General features: G+C 45.8%; 1 protein-coding gene across 1 annotated transcript in view; it reads right to left on the reverse strand.

The window, feature by feature from the left end:
* LOC127008915 (homeobox protein Hox-B4-like) overlaps positions 1-19,201 on the reverse strand; it is a 41,745-nt gene extending 22,544 nt beyond the window's left edge. Inside the window, exon 1 of the mRNA XM_050881392.1 lies at positions 15,346-19,201. Within this exon, the coding sequence (XP_050737349.1) occupies positions 15,346-15,844 (499 nt within the window). The 5' untranslated portion in view covers positions 15,845-19,201. The remainder of the gene's footprint in view (positions 1-15,345) is intronic.
* Between the last annotated feature and the right edge of the window lie 202 nt (positions 19,202-19,403).

The raw sequence follows: 19,403 nt of genomic DNA on the forward strand, positions 1-19,403 counted from the left end.
GGGGGCTAAGAAAAAAAAAAAGGTAGGGAAGGCAGTATGAGGAGGAGGCATGCAGCTTCCCTTTGTTTCATTAAGTACTGTGCCGTAAAAAAATATGCAATAAACAAGGGACAAAATTGGACCGTTGAAAACTAACACAGGTGAGCTCGTTGAGAATGGAGAAGATATGAGCCAAATGATGAATGACTATTCACGCAGGAAAATCTAACAACCCTTCCGGAGAGAGTTCAGGTATATGAGGGCGAAGGGAACGACAAGTTGAGGGATGTGATCATCACTAAGCAAGTAGTCCAGGATGAGATTAGTAGGTTGAAGAAAAACAAATCGCCGGGCCCAGACGAAGTATTCCCACGGGTACTGAAAGAGTGCAAGGAGGTCCTCATTGGCCCGCTTACCGATATCTTTTAAGATGTCGGGAAATTTTGGGTATGTGTCCAATCAATGGAAAGTAGCTAATGTGACGCCGATTTTCAAAAAGGGAGACAAAGTCAGCCACCTCAGATTATCGCCCAATTAGCTTAACATCAGTTGTAGGAAAGATGTTGGAGTCAATTATAGCCGGGAGCATTCGGGATCATCTAGAAAAGCATAGTTTAATTCATGATTCACAGCATGGATTCACAAAGGGTAGGTCTTGCCTTACTAACCTGTTGTCCTTCTCCACTAAAATAATCGAGGCGGTTGACCGAGATGAAAACTATGACATATTGTATCTAGATTTCAGTAAAGCGTTCGACAAAGTTCCCCATCACCGATTATTACTAAAATTACAGGCTCACGGCATAGATGGGAAAGTTTTGAACTGGATCAGGGCGTGGCTTAGTGGTAGTGGTAAAAAATCTGAATGGGGCAGTGTTACGAGTGGCGTCCCACAAGGGTCGGTGCTCGGTCCTCTTCTTTTCATTATTTACATCAATGACTTGGACACAGGAATTAGTAGTGATGTCAGCAAGTTCGCAGATGATACCAAGATCTGTAGAGTAATCCAATCAGACAGGGACGCTAGCGTTCTCCAGGATGAGCTTGACAGACTTCATGATTGGGCGGGGAGGTGGCAGATGGAATTCAATGTCCGGAAGTGTAGCATTCTGAGTGTAGGTAGGAATAACCCCTCACACAATTACTCCTTAAATGGCACTCCTCTAAGTAGGTCTGGGCGTGAGAGAGACTTAGGAGTCCTAGTGAGCGCTGACCTCCGTCCTAGGGCTCAATGCATTCAGGCTAAAAATCGGGCAAACAGAGTACTTGGTTTCATCTCAAGGAGCGTAAGGAGTAGGAGCTCTGAAGTTATCCTCAAACTTTACTTAGCACTAGTTAGACCTCATCTGATTATGCAGTTCAGTTCTGGTCCCCCTACTATAGAATGGATATCAAGATGTTAGAATCTATACAGAGGAGGATGACAAAGATGATTCAGGGGGTGAGAAACTTGCCTTATGAAGACAGGCTGAAGCAGTTAAATCTACACTCGCCTGAAAAGCGAAGGTTGCGAGGAGACTTGATCGAAGTCTATAAATGGATGAAGAGATTTAATAAAGGGGATGTCAATAAGATTTTGATAGTAAAAAATCCCAGGTAGGACGCGTAGCAATGGTTTTAAGTTAGATAAATTCAGATTTAACAAAGACATAGGCAAGAATTGGTTCACCAATAGAGTGGTGGACGAATGGAACAGGTTTGGGGGCCATGTTGTGGGTGCCAATACCGTAGATACATTCAAGAAGAGGTTAAATAAAGCCATGGATGGTGAGGTAAGGTGGGGTTGAGTGTACTGGAGCTGCCTTGTGTAGGCTAACATGTCTCTTGCATACTCCTTACGTTCTTATGTTCTTATGTTAATAACGAACTTTTTGAGGTATTAATGAAAATCTTGTGGTAGCTACCGTAACTCGCAGCAAATATCATAAGTTGGTAAATAAAGTAGAAAAAAATCAAAATTATGCGGAAAGTGAATAAGATGTGGAAAAAAGTAACTCGCAGCAAATATTATAAGTTGGTAAATAAAATAGAAAAATCAAACTTACTTGAAAAGTAAATTAAAAGAGGAAATAAAGTAACATACAGCAAATTTTATAGGCAGGTAAATGGAGTAAGAAAATTAAAATTATGCGAAAAGTAAATAAAAAGTGAAGAAAAAGGAACATGCAACAAATATTATAAGTTGGGAATTAAAGGAGACAAAAATAGAATTATGCGCAATGTAAATAAAAAGAGAAAAAAGCAACGCAGCAAATATTATAAGTTGGTAAAAAAAAGTAGAAAAAAATAAAAATATCGCAATGTAAGTAAAAAGAGAAAAAAAAAAAATTGAAATAGCGCATACAATAAAACTAAGGTTCAAGACAGCGCAGTGATACCAAGCAAGAATAAAAGTAACAGCAAACTCCCATTGAAAGAAACAACCCCGTCTCGCTGTGAATTAACGGCCCCCTCGCGGCGCCCCTCTTTGTCTTCGCGCACTCAAGATTTTCACGGCCATTTGTCCTTCCCCGATGCAGAAAATCACATGAGGAGCCAAAGAGGAGCTGAAGAAACTCCCGCCACGCATCTATTTTTCTCGTGAGGGGAGAGAGGCGAGGGAGGTGGGGAGAGGGGAGAAGGGGAGAAGAGAGAGGTGGGAAAAAGAGAGGTGGGGAGAGGGGAGATGGGGGAAAGAAGAGGTAGGAAGAAGGGAGGTGGGGAGAGGGGAGGTGAAGGGAGGGGAGGTACTGGAGTTTAAGAAGGGAGATTTTTGGAGAGAATACTAAATATATATTGAGTTAAGTGGTGAAAAGGAGGGATGGAGTAAAAAAACATGGTGGTGAGAGTTGGAGGAAATGGAAGAAAAAATAAAAAAAGGTTCGAAAGAGCTTGTTGAAAAATTAAAGGGAGGAAAACAATAAACATATTTGATGACATAGAGATTTGACATAAAGAAAACCTGAGGATGAGGCTTAGATTGGAAAGAAAACATTTGCTGTATAAAAAATGAGCCCCAGACACTGCCATGCCAATATAAATTATTTACTTAAAGAAAATAACAAAAGAAATACATACAGAAATACAAATAGATGCTCTCTCAGTCTCCAATCTGTCCCTTTTACCTTCTTTTTTTCCCTTCCCCAGAAAATCACTGCAAATATGTCAAGATTCCAAGACTTTTACCGTCCCATTCGTTCACACACACACACACACACACACACACACACACACACACACACACACACACACACACACACACACACACAACCCTCCCCAACCACCCACCCACACCTCCACCTCCCCCTCCCCACACACGCACAGGAGGAGGACCCGCGTCAAGCTACTATATGGGTCATAATCTCCCGGGTGTCGTATCGTAATAGCGGGCCATAAATAATTCTCGGCTCAGATGGACTTGGTGTTTGCCGGGCCAGGCGAAGGCGAGGGCAGGAGTGTAAGGAGGGAGGAGGGCCGGGCCAGGGTAGGTAAGGAGGACGGGGTATACAACTGGTGACGATGAGGGTGGCGGGACTAGGGTAAGAGGAGCAAGACTGTTAGTTAGGTTCAGGGTCTTAATGAGGGCGAGGTAACAATAGAGAGGGGGACAGGTATGAGGCAAAGGTGATAGGACAATAGTGAAGGTAACTAGAGTGTTGTTAAAGGGTGGAGAAGTAAGGGGGAGAAGACTGTTAGGTAGGTACAGGGTCTTAATGAGGCTACTCCTTACTGTTATCTGTTATGGGAGCGGCGAGTAGCGGGCTTTCATTTGTACTCTTTTTGTTGCCCTTGAGCCGTGTCCTTTGATGTAAAAAAAAATAGTAAGAGAGACAGGGCTGAGGCAGGGGCAATAGGACAACAGTAAACGTAGCATAGCAATAATCAGAGGAACTCGAGTGCTGTTAGGGGGTGCAAAATCAAGGCTGAGGTACAGGGTGTTAATGAGAGCGAAGTAACAATAGCGAGAGGGACAGGTCTAAGGCAAGGTGACAGGACAGCAGTAAAGGTAACGTAGCAATTGTGATGAGGAAATAGATTGCTGTTGAGGGGGTGCAGGAGCAAGAGTGAGGGGGACAGGGCGGTGGAATTAAGGTGACGGGGGTCGAAGCCGCGTTGAAGGAGGGAGACAGGGCAGCCATGAGTTTTGTCAGGAAGTGGCAAGTTGTCAGGTGGTGTGAAGGTGTTACATGCTAATTTAAGACTTTCATGAGACAGAAACTGATTGTAATAGATTATAGGAGTAAAACTACGAGGATTATGTCACTAATATCCTGGGAAAGCGCACACATACAGACCCCCCCCCCCCACACACACACACATACAAATACATGCACAAATACGCAAGAACACACACTCACACAGAAAAAAAAAAAACTTATACTCCATTTTTAGGGGTTCATTGCTGGCGGTTAGGTGACTTCTTGCCCTCGTCCCCCCCCCTCTTTGGCACTACCTTCCCCTTCCCTCCCTCCTGCCCTCCTTCAGACACTTTTTCAAACGTCGCTCATTAAAAAGACATCAGGCTAAAGCGGATCTGATCGGCCGTAAACACCCCCGCGCTTAGTGTAAGTTGAGGCCGAGTGTCGACAGCCACTCAGCCACGTCTCCGGCCTGAGTGACGGGTGAGTGCCGCCTGGTGTAGTGGCTCCGAGGGGCGACGCAGTGGGTGGTGCCGCGATGATTAAGCTCAGGTACTTCTGCACGGCTCTGTGTGTGTGTGTGTGGGGGCGGCAGTGTAGGAGGGCAGGAGTGCAGGGGAGGGTAGTGCCAAAGAAGGGGAGGATGGAAGCAAGAACTCGCCTACCAACAACAATGAACCCCTATAAGAATGGAGTATGTTTTGTGTGTGTGTTTGTGTCTGTTTTGTGTGTGTTTCAGTTAATACAAGAAAATAATAATGTTTTCGTTTAGTTAGTTTTCAAGACACGACAATGATATATATCTGTTACTGCGATAAAATATTTGTACCCGACCTGTAGAAAAAACTGCACGAAAAAAAAAAAAAAAACTGGGCTCTTCATACTGAGCGACTGAAGCGGATTTTATTTACTTTAAAAATATATACTCATAAGAAATCTTCCATGCTTAGTGCAGAGAACCATCCCCCCCCCCACACGCCACACAAACACATACCCCCACATAAATATACGCAGACCCTACACCGTCCCCTCCCCACACACACGTACACCCCCTCTCCAACACACACAACGAATCAGATAAGCTCACTACATTGAAAACACTACATGGGGCTCAGCGTGTGTCCCTGCAAGACGCCGAAGGAAGGTCCCGCGCGAGGCAAGCGTTGCGCGGCGGCCTGGTGACCTTCTAGCGTCGGGCCGCCCTGAGGTGCCGCCGACACCCGCCCGTAAATCAGACTAATCGACGAGTTTACAGTTCCGTGAGTGATTTATTCGAGGGCCACTCCAGGTGAGGGGCGCCCACACGACACCAGGATAAGACAAGGCGGGGAAATAGGTGCCTGTGCCGCCCTCGAGTGCCTGGAGGAGCGGGTGATCTAGTGGCAGCCATTCCAACCCCGCCAGGCACCGAGGAGACCGTGGCACCTCCTCCCCTCCCTTGCCTCCTCTCCTTGCCTCCCTCCCTCCTGCCGCTGACAGCCTCGGGAGGAGCTATTGGTCACCCCCTCAGCCTGCCAGAAATACCTCCAATAAGTCAGAACCTGAGAGACCAATGAGGGAAAATCTTCTTCCGGGAGAGCGAGTGCCACGATCCCTTATGAAGTTTCTAAGCGTCTTCGCGTTGATAATAATAAAAAATGATATCACTACAAAGTTGTCTTGAATGTTGAGTATCTCGATAACACTTCTGGATGCTTTTTTATTTTTTTTTCTTCATTGTCAAAACTGGCTTAGTCTGTTTCAGGTCCTACAACTTATTTATTGGTATGATGCACATTTTTTTTGTGGTTCTTAAATGCGTAAAAACGTCGATGAAATCGCATGTCAAAAAATACTATGTGCAAATTATGTGTATGAATGTGTGTGTGTGTGTGTGTGTGTGTGTGTGTGTGTGTGTGTGTGTATTAGCGAGGCGGTGTTAGCTCAGATGTGTGAACGGTGATCGGTAAATATTAGTGAGAGGTGAGGCCGCCTGTCACTGCCGCCCCGTCAGCCGCCGCGCACTATTGACAGAAGTTTTATTTACAGCAGTGAAATTGGCCCGCGGGATGGCCAATATAAACCCGCCACCGCACGGACGAAAGGCAAGAGTGGAAGGTTGAGGCGCTTCCTTAATGACGCCCAGCGAGCCTTAACGCCGGCCAAGTGTTTTTCCTCATACAAAAAATATCACTCTTACGTAATTGACGTCTGGAGATAAGATACATACATACATACATACATGATATATGTTATTAAAGATCTATATATATTTTTGTTAAACAAATACTAAGAAGAAACTCCAGAAAATTGTTGCTCATTCTAAGTGGCTCTACATTAAGATGAAATACTCGAACAGTAATTATATACCATAAAATTTTTAACCAGATACAAATTCTGGCAAGAGCAACCCCTTTAAGGAGTTGGAAAAAAATCTTACAGAATGACTTAACCTAAAAAAAATGTCTGGAATATTTTTTCGAGGAAGGCGACGGCCGTGGTGCTTACCGCTCATGCACTGCCGGAAGGTTATTTTGAGTTTTGCGGCAATAAATTGTTATCACCCACATGCAACCGCTGTGTTTCGTGGTCGTGTGGGAAAGGAACGGCGCTGCTCGAAATCTAAATATGTAATTCATCTTATTGCCACTCGGAAACATATTTTGTGACCTCTAGTTTTACGGCAATAACTACTTGTCTGCATTCTTCACTATTTTTAAGTGGGCTTGCCATGGCAGATGTCGGTTAAATGAGTGAAACATGTTACGCTTTCCCTGAAATTTCCGGGGAAAACATTCGGCAATCAACAAAACATTTCTATTTTTTTTTTTTTTTAGCACCTGGCCAGCAACCCCAACGTCCCCCACACCTGTGTCTCGGCCGCGTCAGGTGGTGTGGGTGATGTGTGTGTGTGTGTGTGTGTGTGTGTGTGTGTGTGTGTGTGTGTGTGTGTGTGTGTGTGTGTGTGTGTGTGTGTGTGTGTGTGTGTTTACTTTTGTTTCCAATCATGCAACATTTCATATTTTACGAGCACATAAAATATGTTCGTGAAGCATTCATAGCATACAATTACACAGTAAATCTAAGAGTTAATTTTCTTTTATTTGTAAAAGAAAATACAGATGACATACATAGTGGTGTATAAAGCGACATACAAATACACACATCGCATACATACACACGAACAAACAAACAAACATACATATATACATAATTATCTCTGTTTACACACACACACACACACACACACACACACACACACACACACACACACACACACACACACACACATACACACACATCCTTGATAAGTCAAGCTAAACGCAGCCAAGTCTCAACACGCTTGGGTCTTCCGGTTCGCTGCCTCTAACTTACATTTGCAGCCCCTTTACGTGAACACAAAATTCCATTGTTCCTCTACGAAAAAGATGCCACCTTCCGTCCTCCTTATTTTTCATCTTCGAACCTTTCAATGAAATGATATACGATTTTTATTCACTTCGTCCGCCCGGTTTCTTCAATCTTTATGTACTTCAGTTTTCCATCAGTGTATCGTTGGTGTTAGCCTTTCCTTTTGTTTATTATTATTATTACACTGTGTTGCCAGGTGATGGCTTACCGTTAAATGTTTGAGCGTTTGGAAATGACCTTGTGTATTTTTTTTCAGTTATATTGATTGCTTTTTGTCATTTATCATCCCATTTTTCTTTTATTCTTCCTGACACACTTCCATACGAGCTTAACTTATTGTCCTTTCTCCGTATAGTTGTGTGTGCGTGTGTACCTCTCTCCGTCGTTAATATAAAGCATAGCAGCCCATCACCTATCAACATTCACCCCTACACACCCTATACCCATCACCCATAACAACGAGGCGTCCATATCCCTCACTCATAAGCCATCGTGTTCACCCCATACTTCTCCTCTTGTTCCTCTACCACCATTTTCTCTCTCTCTCTCTCTCTCTCTCTCTCTCTCTCTCTCTCTCTCTCTCTCTCTCTCTCTCTCTCTCTCTCTCTCTCTCTCTCTCTCTCTCTCTCTCTCTCTCTCTCTCTCTCTCTCTCTCTCTCTCTCTCTCTCTCTCTCTCTCTCTCTCTCTCTCTCTCTCTCTCTCTCTCTCTCACTCACTCTCTCTCTCTCTCAATCTCTCTCTCTCTCTCTCTCTCTCTCTCTCTCTCTCTCTCTCTCTCTCTCTCTCTCTCTCTCTCATCCTCCTCCTCCATCATCAATTATGCATGTCATCGCATATTCCTTTCCCATTGCCAGTCATAAATATCATCCCATTTTCCTCTCCAATTGCGAATATATACACTGTCCTCGATTCCGCTGCCATCCTCACCATCAATACCCCGTCAGAGTTGTCTCCGTCGCCCGCCTGACCCTCGCTCTTCCCCCGTCGAGGCCCGCTGCAGGAGAGTGGACGGACCGCGGTGTAGTCATACTTATGCTAATGGGACGACTATCTGATTGGCAGTCACATCTATCATGAGAAACACGTCTATTTGTACTGTAACACTGTGTTTCGGCATCAGTCGCGGGCCCGAGGAGGAGAATGAGACGCTAGAGAGGTTGTCAGGAAGCCTTGTTTTGTATCCTCCTCCTCCTCCTCTTCCTTCTCCTTTGGTGTGTGTTGTGTTGCCTCAGTGATGTCGCCGCCTCCTCCTCCTCCTCCTCCTTCTCCACCACCACCACCGAACCTTTGCACCATTGTATTGCCGGATCCGGTCTTTTTGGAGTCGTTCGTTATATTGGAAAATGTTGGAAATGCCTGCGGTACATTGTGTTTTATGTTACGTTTTGCTCCGGAAATTATGTGCGAACGTGATGAAGTAGTTTGTCTCCCTCTTTCATTTTCAGTCCGGGAGGTTAGAAGATCCGTTGAGGTTACTTGATAAAGGGACTAGATTCTACATGTTCTTTTTTTTCAGCCTGACTTATTTATATCCTCTAATTTTTATAGTCGTTTATCAACAACGCGTATTGTCGACCGTCTTCCGCTGAATCATGTAAACACCGCGTGGGTACAATGGACTTCAGTGTTTTTGCCAAGATGAAAAAATGCTGACGCGGCAGAATAGATCACCGTGAAGTAATTCCCGGTGAGTGTGAACAGTGTGTGTGTGTGTCTGTGTGTGTGTGTGTGTGTGTGTGTGTGTGTGTGTGTGTGTGTGTGTGTGTGTGTGTGTGTGTGTGTGTGTGTGTGTGTGTGTGTGTGTGTGTGTGTGTGTGTGTGTGTGTGTGTGTGTGTGCACGAGGACGTCCTCCCTGCATGGCTCACGCTGGTCACGCCGCTTCTTGCCTCCAAATTACTCCATTTACTTAAAATTTCTCCCACTTGCTGCTTTTGTCAACGTGTGATATTTTTTTCTAAGCCCGTGAAAGGCGAGAGCATCACGTGTTCTGTTGCTATGTTATGAAATATTACTTCCATCATTACTCCCTTTTGGTTCAGGTGATTATAAATTATTACAATAAAATTATGTATAGTTAAGGTTTGCTGTGTTGAATGGTCCGTTAGTGTTTTATGATATTCGATTACTGAACCTTGAACTTTCAAGGTAAAAATAGTAGCATAAGGCGATTGTACCTTTAAGAGGAAGACACAAACATGAATAACAGCACCAGCACCTCGGCACCCCGGTCACTCGTGCGTCCACCTCACCCACTGGCGCTGGACTCACCCACAGTCAAACGATGCGGATTATTTATAACGGTTAGGAGAGGAAGCAGTCACGTCCCTAGCGGAACACCACCCGCTTCTTTCTCTAACCCTCGCAAATAATGGCTGTGACAGCGGCCGAGGAGGACGCGCCGGTGACACCACGCTTCCGACCCGACAGAAAAAGAGGAAAAATTATAAAAGACAAAAACGACGCAGGAGAGGAAGCTTGTCGTCTCTCATGCCATTAACTTATGTAAATCAACAGGTCCTCGTGGCCCCTCCGGAAGCAGACAGGTGGCGGCGTTATCCTGCCGCGACGACAAATCATAATAATAAACTAGTGTAACTTGACGCCGCAGCTCCTTGTCCCTCGCCCTCGCCGCCTCCTTCCCCCTCGACGAGACATCTCACCAAAATCGCATTATTGGCACGCACCTTGGAGGAGCCTCATTAGCTTTTATGACGTGCCTCTCGTAATGATTACCGTAGCCGTAAGCAGCCTAATACAGTCGTAAACCTCGGGAAAACAGGTTCTGTCGGGCGTCGGGGGCGGGTGGACCAGCCAGCCGGCCAGCGTGTCCATCCGGCGGCCGCTGCGAGGCGAGGAGAGGGGCGCCAGCACGAGGGTAGGGTAAGATGGCAAGGCAAGGAATGGCAAGGAGAGGGACGGCAAATCAAGGTGAGGATGGGCAAGGCAGTTAAGGAGAGGTACGCTAACACGACTGTAGAATGGCAAGGCAAGGCAAGGAGACGGACGGTAGATCAAGGCGAGGATGGGCAAGGCAGTCAAATAGAGGGACGTCAACACCAAGATGGGATGGCAAGGCAATTCAAGGCAAGGAGAGGGACGGCAGCCCAAGACAAGGATAGGAATGGGACGACAAGGCAAGACGAGGCAAAGGAAGAAGGAGTTAATCGTTGCAAGGAATTCAAGAAGGAGGACTCAAATAAAAGGAGAGATTGGTATGATGGCAAGGCAAGGCAAGAAAAGGAGAGGAGAGAGACAGCAGCTGAAGACAAGGATGGGAATGGGACGACAAGGCAAGACTAGGCAAAGGGAAAAAGAATAAATAGTGGCAAGGCAAGGAAAGGCAAGGAGAAGGACGGCATATTTAGGCAAGGATGAGAATGGAAAAAACAAACAAAGCAAAACTAGGCATAAGGAGGAACAGGTCGAGGCAAGGCAAGTCAAGGAGTGGGAACCCAAGCTAAGGCAAGACAAGGCGAGGTGAGGTGAGGGGAGCAGCGATCCGTGTGCCATTCCTCCTCTAATTGAGTGATCATGAGAGCGGCGATTCGGTTCTCGACCCACTTATTACCGCGGAGCCAATGACACAGGCGGGACGAGGAGGGACCCAGTGATGTAGTGTGCCTCTTATTTTCTTCCTGACGTCTGTATAAAAAGGCTCAAAATTATATGTATTTTTCTTATTTTGTGTAGATTTTTTTAGCTCTTATTTTTAGTTTCTGACGGAGGACACTTATTTAATGTTATGTGTTTATTTTTTACGACCCGTGAATTCTCAGGTGCTCTCTATTCAGGGTTGAGTAGTTCATATTTCAGCTCAAAAGATCGAATATCAAATTGAGCAGATCTTGGAGAGTAATATTTTCCTTTTAATTTAGCCTCATTCCATTCAAAACAGCAAATATCGCTTACAGTTTCTAGTATTAGCTTCAAATCTGTTAAGTGAATTAGTTTAGTATTGCCAGTGTTACGGTGATTATTTCGGTTCGATAAACTAGAGAAAAAAAAATGAATTCAGTGCAAATCATAAACGTTGCGTCCCCCCTTCCCCCCCACCCACCCCACCACCCCCACACACACACACACACGCACTCAAAAGCCAGTGGTTAAATATCGAGTGGTGTTGAAATTACATATGGAAATCTCGTTATAATTTTTTTAAGTTCTAAACGTAGCAGGTAACCCACGCCATGTTATCTTCCTCCTCCTCCTCCGCCTCCTCCTCCACCTTTTACTTTTCCTCTTCCTCCTCCTCCTTCTCCTCTATAGTGACTCCATAAACACGCCGAGCATCGCTAATCTGACGGAACGGTGCAGCCTGACGGATGACCATCAGTTTTGTTTACGTGTTTCGTCCACCTGCGAAAGGGATAGGTGGAGGAGGTGGAGGTGGAGAAGCTGGAGGAGAAGCTGATGGAAAGAAGTGGAGGAGGAGGACGAAGAGAAGTTTGATTTCGAAGAGGAGGAGGAGTTGAGGAAGAAGAGAAGAGCAGAAAGGAGAAAAAAAATAAGAAAATGAAAAAGGAGGAGGAGGAGGAGGAGGAGGAGGAGGAGGAGGAGTTAAAGAAGGAGGAGGAGTACGAATAGAAGAAGACGAAGAAGAGGAGGAAAAAAATAAAGCAAAAATAAAATTAAAAAGAATATGAAGACTAAAAAGATGAGGAATTACATCAACAACAACAACAACAACAACAACAAGAAAAAGAAGAAAAAGAAGCAAATAAGATGAAGAAAAGACAGTGAAAGAAGAAGAGACAGATGCTTAAAACAAAACACTGAATATTCCTCTCCAAAACCCAAGTTCCAGCATCGGTTCTCCAACTCATAAGGCGACGCGTCAACTAACATGTCTTCTAATAACAAAATGATATTATCCCATCGCTGTAAACGCTACTTATCTTGTCCTACCGTGCGGGACGTGTAAAGAACCTGATAGACGACCCCAAATTACGATGATTTAATGGAGGGCTTCGTTATCGCAGGGAAGTCGGCAATAAACGGAAGTAGATCAAACCCGCGTTGTTAGTGGTCGGCAATCGTGTGTTTCCTGATAACAAGGGAGATAAGGAGGCGATTTCCATAATGAAGCAAAACGGACGGAAAGACGGTGTGGAATTGTTCTGTCTGGGGGGGAGCGGGAGGCTTTCGTAGCGACCTTCCTCTCAACTGCTTAAAGATTTTGGATTTTCTTAATAAGGGAAACAGACCTAGCAGCAACAAGTTAAAGAAGGAAGAAATAATACACTGAAATTGGGCCTTTGATTAGAGAGATGATTTACAGACAGCAAATACCCAATCAGATGTAACGTTTTTTATTTTAAGTGTAGATATAAATAAAGAAAATAGTTTATGATATTGATTAAAATTTGGTTGTCGTTTTTGTTTGAATAAAGTAATGCACCAATTAAAATAAAGAGAATAATCAGATGTATTTCAATCGTTAATTTAAAAACAGAGGATGAAGGAGGGCGTAAAAGAAAATAAATATATGAATGAGAGAGAGAGAGAGAGAGAGAGAGAGAGAGAGAGAGAGAGAGAGAGAGAGAGAGAGAGAGAGAGAGAGAGAGAGAGAGAGAGAGAGAGAGAGAGAGAGAGAGAGAGAGAGAGAGAGAGAAGTGTACACAGGAAGAAGTTAATGTCTCTGTTTACTTCTCTCTCTCAGCTCTCCCCCCCGCCCTCCCTCCGCAGCACCCTCCTCCTCCCATATCTCTGCCCTCAACCTTGCTCCTACCCACCCACTCCTTCATGCCCAGCGCCCCGCCGCCCCGCCTCGCCCACTCAAGCCTCCCAGACGTGCATGGTCCTCAAAGATAGACTACATGTGGCTCTTAAGAATAGCTCCATGCCTTTTTTTTTTTTTTTCAGAGATTGTTTTGTTCTCTCACGTGGTTTTGAAAATGTCAGGTGTGAGTCTTCTGTTTACTTGGGTTCTGTATAATGAAGGTAATTGTTTAGTGATGTTTTTTGTAATGTTTAAGAATCTCAGTGGCTCTTAAGAATAGTTCCATTTCTTATTGTTTTGTCAGGGATTGTTTTGCATTCTCACGTGGTTTTGAAAATGTCAGGTGTGAGTTTTCTGTTTACCTGTATTTTTATTTTACATCAAAGGATACGGCTCAAGGGCAACAAAAAGGGTACAAAAAAAGCCTGCTACTCGCCGCTCCCACAAAAGTAAAAAGTAAAGAGTAGCCAAAAGAAAGGTATGTTGAAAGTGACTAGTTTGTTGTCTTTTTTTATAATTTAAGCGGTTTTGTTAGTTGTTGATGCAGCTACGTTTATAATTTTCTTCTTGGTCTGTGGCTTAGAAATTGCCAGGTGTGAGCTTTTTGTTTACCTGGGTTTTGTATAATGAAGGTAATAATTATTTGATAATGTATAGGTATCATTTTTGAATTTTCGTTAAGTGTTTACATATGTGTAGTGTGTTATTTCTCCGTATGTTACATTTTTTTTCTGCTCTTACTGCTTTAATGGTTTCAACGGGTGTTTATCTCACAGTATTCTTGAAACGAAGAGAGCAAAAACTGATACATCACTTTTCGGGGAGTTTAATGAAGCGTAATATGTTGAACGTCCCGGCAGATATACATCATAAACGGCAAAAAAAGTGCACTCGTTACTGAGATACCAACGAAAAACATTAACTCAAATTCAAACTCACAGAAAAAAACAAATCTTTACTGACGGTGAAACGATGATTTGGAGTAGCAGTTTCCGTGTCTTAGGAAGTGACCTGAAGAACCCAAGGTAGACAAAGGGGGGTAGAGGGGCGGGGGAGGGGGCGTGGACGAGGAGGTAAAGGGGAAGGCAGGTGAGGTAATTAATTTCTTGCGGAGTATCACATACAAACGACAGAAACTCACGTGACTGCAATTTGTCACATACATGATAACATCGCAACGTCGGGGATATTTAGTTCTTCGTTATTTTTTTAGTTAGAAATTTTTAGTTCTTTGTAAGTCTGAGAAGAGCGACGAGAATGCCTTCAAATATATATAATTTTATCTTCTTATAACAGCAAATAATAACGGAGAAGCTAGTATATCCAGGGCTGTAATAACGTTATGAATTTAATAACGTCCAAAATGAAACTTCAAGGTTGTATAATATTCGTTGTTTTGTGTGTACATTTTTGTTCATAAGACGTCTATGCATTTAAATACCCTGCGAGCCTTGAGAGATGAAGGTAGATATATTGTAGCCCTGAGTATTTATTTTTCCTGGGCGTTTAGTGTGCGTGGGAGGGGAACGAGTCGGGGCGGGAGGCTCAGCTCTCCACGCGCCCTCTGATGCCTCTCACGCCCGCTCGGTAATTCGAGAATCCTTCCTTAAGGGTGACGGGAACACGAGAGTCGGCAGGGGCGGGGACAGGGAGAAGGGAGAGACAGGGAGGGAGGGAGAGTGAAGAAATGAAGGCGACGGAGGGACGGCTCGCGGCTCGGCTGGTCGGCGGCGCGGCTGGCTGGGAGGGAGCGGCCGGAGCTTCTCTCACGCGCTGGGTATTGAAATCTCCTGAAGAAGTTTTTATAATTTCTTCGCTCATTGCAGTTTTAAAGTTGTATTGGTATTTTTTATCGATGTCATTTTTGTTATTGGATTTTTTGTGTGTACAAAGGTGGCAGTAGTGTCTTTTTTATTTTGATTAATTAAGCATTTTTTTAGATAATAAACAGCAGTTTTCTCCAATCTAGATATTTTATCAAAGATTTGGAACAGAAAATAAATATTATTGACTAGAGAACACAATCAATAATGAAGTGTCCACTTTCTTATACAAAGCGCCGGGAGTCAGGACGCGCCTGGCGCCAGGCAGAGGGCGTGGCGCCAGGCGCGGCGACAGGAAGGGTCGTCCAGCTTACCTGAGCCGGCGACGTGGATCTTCTTCATCCACGGGTAGATGACAGGCTGGCCATTGGCGTCCAGCTCGGTGACCGTCTCCTCCGGTGACCCCTCCACGCCCCCGCCGCCCATGTGCTGGGCCATCTGGGCGCCCATGCTCCCGGTGCCACCCGTGCCTCCTGCTGAGGGGTCTGGCGAGGCCACGGGGGAGCGCGGGGGCACCTGGTGTTGCTGGAGCGGGCTATGGCAGGGCGCGATCTGCGGGCTGATGTGGGCGGCCATGGGCTGGTGCTGGGGCATGACACACGCCTGCTGGTAGTAGCCCGCATGGTTGTACTGCATGGCATCGCGCCCATACTGCATGCCGGCCTGGTGCATGCCATGGTAGGAGTAGTGCTGGGCAGGGTTGTAGTAGTCACTCTGCGGCGGGATGTAAGAGTTCTGACTGTACTCCTCGGGAGGGGGAAACTTGGGGTCCACGTAAGGCCCAGAGTTCATCAAAAACGAACTCATCGTCATTAATTTTTGGTGATTTGGACCCAAATAATATTACTTGTGAGCAGTGCCTCGACCGTTGGTTTTGACTCCTCCTAGCACCGACAATTAGCATACCACGTGATCTGCGAGCACCAATACGAAGGGCTCCGTGTGACCCGCGCGGGCTACGTCACCATGATTAATGAATGGCGAGAACGAACCACCAGGACTGGTCGGGCTCTGCGCGCGTCCCGACCCGACCACCCGACCGATCGCCACAAGTCCCCGATAAGCACTGAGCCGGGGGTAGAGTTCTCCTGACGGCGGGGCAGCAGCGGCTGGAGGACCCGGGGGCGGGCACCTGGGCGAGGCTGAGGGCACCACCACCTGCCCCAACACCCACTCTCACAAGCCTCACTCACTGCACTGATCGATGGCCTCTGTTCACGTGTGCTTCGTCCAACAGCCAGACGATGATTGGCGTTGATTTACTGCCGGCCGAGCCCCATGTGTGTGTGACCTGCGCACTGCCACTGCGCACCTCCAGGCAAGGGTTAACATGCCCCCTCCCCCTCCCGTCGTCTTACTTAAGACGAGTGTGTGTGTGTGTGTGTGCGCGGGCGATGATTGGCCCCCCACCTCTGTGTTGGATCCGCCACTCAAGTGGGTTTACTTGGTCTGCCTGCAGCCGCCATTGGCCACACTTGGTCTCCTGTTGACGAAGGGAACACTCGGCCCCCACGCCCTGCAGCAGCCTTCCTCCCGTGACGCGCGACACCTCCAAGTGGTGCCCAGTGGCTTCTCCAAGAGGGCTGGAGGCACGTCCCGGGCCCGACACTGCTCCACGGCACCACGAGTGAACACTGACTCTTGTATCTGTGCGAGTGTGAGCGACTCTTCGTCCGTCAGTCCGTCCGTTCCTCGCCGACACAATTAGCGAAGTGACAGAGGGCGGGGAGAGCGGAGCGCGCGAGTGGTGGTGGTGGTGGTGGTGGTGGTGGTGTGGGCGACGGTGCGAGAGGGAGGAGGGGCTCCCTGTACCTCACCTGAGGCTCCGCCGCGGCCTGTTTCCTCGTCCATGGCCTAGCGGAACTCCCCCGAGACTCACTAGTGAGAAAAATTTGCCGATTGTATCTGGCAGTGTTCGCCCACATACCTTCGTCACGTCCCGAGTGTGGCCGCCTCTGTCTGGCCGACACAGTGCATTTGTTAAACCGTCGCCGCCGTGTGGACGTGTGTACTTGTTTGTATATCTTGGAGCGGAGGAAGTCTTGAGTTGTTTAACATCCTCTCGGGGCAACACAATCCTGAACATTCCCTTGTGAAGCCTGGCCGCAATAGAGACGTCCACCAGCAGAGTGATATAAGAATTTTGTAAACACAAGGTCACTGGGCGTCGGACGTGGTAATTCTTCTTTATTGGCCGCGCCTGGAACTCGAGGGCCAGACAAGAGCTGCGTTACGAGACTCTTCCATCACGGCACGGAATTATATCTTGCGACTAAAGAATTACAACGTTTTGCAAGATTTATGACAGTTATGCATTACACCGATACCAAGAAAGCTGCCTCTCCCCTAAAAAAAAAAAAAAAAAAAAAAACATTGCGGTATTGACAAAATATACCGCCACGGACAAGTTTATTTCCTCGGCGGTGCAGCGCGGCGGCTCAGGTCATGGCAGCTCTTCGTTCAGCGACGCGCCCTGAAAGACGAGTCCGTGTTGCCGCAACACTAGATATTGCTCAATGTATAATTGCAGTTCCATCTTGGCGTAACACGCGGTTTTGGCTCATTTTGCATAATATATGGTTGGCGTAAATTGTTATGGCAGCTGCGGACAGTGCGCGGCCGCTGAGGAACGGCGGCGCGGTGGAGGGGCGGCGGCGGCGGCGCTGCTGGCTCCGACCACCGCAAATGGCAGGAGACGCCGGTCGGAAGTCGGTGGGCTCCTCAGTAGGGTAATTAAGCGTAAGTTATGCCTCCAAACCGCACCAATAATCTCACCCTTGATCCCTCCCGCCGCTCCTTCAGGCTCGTCCTCTCCTTCGCCTCGCCTCCGTCAGAAAAGATTCATGAACTGACTTGTACTTCAGTGGCAAACATAAATTCGTGACTAAGATATTTTTTCCTGCACATATTTTCATCATTTTTTTTCATTTACTGGCTTAACCTCTTGCCCGGCATTTTTATTTATTTTTCTAGCATTCATTCAATCGACGGTAAATTAATAAATTAACCCACTAAATTCATCATCTTGGAAAACCCTTTTGATAACGCCAAGAAGAATTGAAAAGAAAAATCACCAAGTAAAACAGAGGCCATCCTTCACGTTCAAGCCACAGTGGGCAGTGAAATCATGCCTTCCGGAGCGGAGTGCGTCAGTATTTTATGTAGCAGAAGATTGCGGTGTTTCTTTTGTCTTTTTTATGAGACAGGCGAAGTGAAGTGAGGCGGGGCGGGAACGGGAGGGCGGCGAAATGACGCATCGAGGAATTAGCTTAATGACCTGCTGTACCAAGGAGGCCATTCATTCCCTTCTTGCCGGGTCGATAGTCCGTCTCAGGAGGTGCTACGATTCTCCTCCTAATTTGATTACATTTTTTTCCTCACCTTCTGTCTCTCTTCAGCGCCTCCTTCGTCACTCTACCTCCTTACACCTCAACAATGCTCATATTCTATTTTTCTTATTTTATTTTTCTCAGTGTTCAAAATATTAGTAGTTGATTAGATATTTTTCCTCGCCTTCTGTCTCTCTTCAGCGCCTCCTCCGTCACTCCCTACTTCCTTACACCTCAACAATGCTCATATTCTATTTTTCTTATCTTATTTTTTCTCAATGTTAAATATATCTGTAGTTGATTACATATTTTTCCTCACATTCTGTCTCTCTTCAGCGCCTCCTCCGTCACTCACTACTTCCTAACACCTGAACAAACCCCACCTATTTTTTTTTTTGGACTTAACTGGTGAAAATAGCCTTACAGAGCATTATTTTTCAACGGTATATATTTTTACTTATTAACGTTCGTGCTTGCTATTTTATTGACACTTCCAGGAATTATGTGTTGTTCAGCAGCAGAGAAAAAAAAAAGATATGTATGATCGCAAAATATCCTCACGTCTCGCCGGCATATCTCTTGTATATTAGACATCGATACTCCCCTAATTGTGTCCCGTTAATAAAGTACGAGGAGTGACATTATTTTGCACGCCACTGTAATCACCCACCTCGTTACTCAGGCCGATGAGGGGGTCTTCGTCTCGGCTGTACTAGTGTTACGGTGAATAAACTGGCCCTGGGTGTGACTGTGTCTGTTTACCCCTGATGCATCGTCCCTTGGCGTGAAGTTTTCATTAGTGTTCTTCAAGTTAAGGGTGAGTGAAGGTGATTGTGTTATGATGGTGCAGAGAAAATGAGTTGGTAGTGAAATTTGTAGTGTGAAATCCATAAACTGTTATTTCTCAACCTAAAGAAACTATCGAAAAAAATACATACTTTTTTTTTTTTACTGTAAAGGAAGCAGTTCAAGGGAAAAAAAAAGAAACTGAAAAAAATCACTAATCACTGCCCATATAAAAAAGAGTAAAGATAAGTGATAAC

Source organism: Eriocheir sinensis, chromosome 39 (assembly GCF_024679095.1).
Source record: "Eriocheir sinensis breed Jianghai 21 chromosome 39, ASM2467909v1, whole genome shotgun sequence".
Taxonomy (NCBI): domain Eukaryota; kingdom Metazoa; phylum Arthropoda; class Malacostraca; order Decapoda; family Varunidae; genus Eriocheir; species Eriocheir sinensis.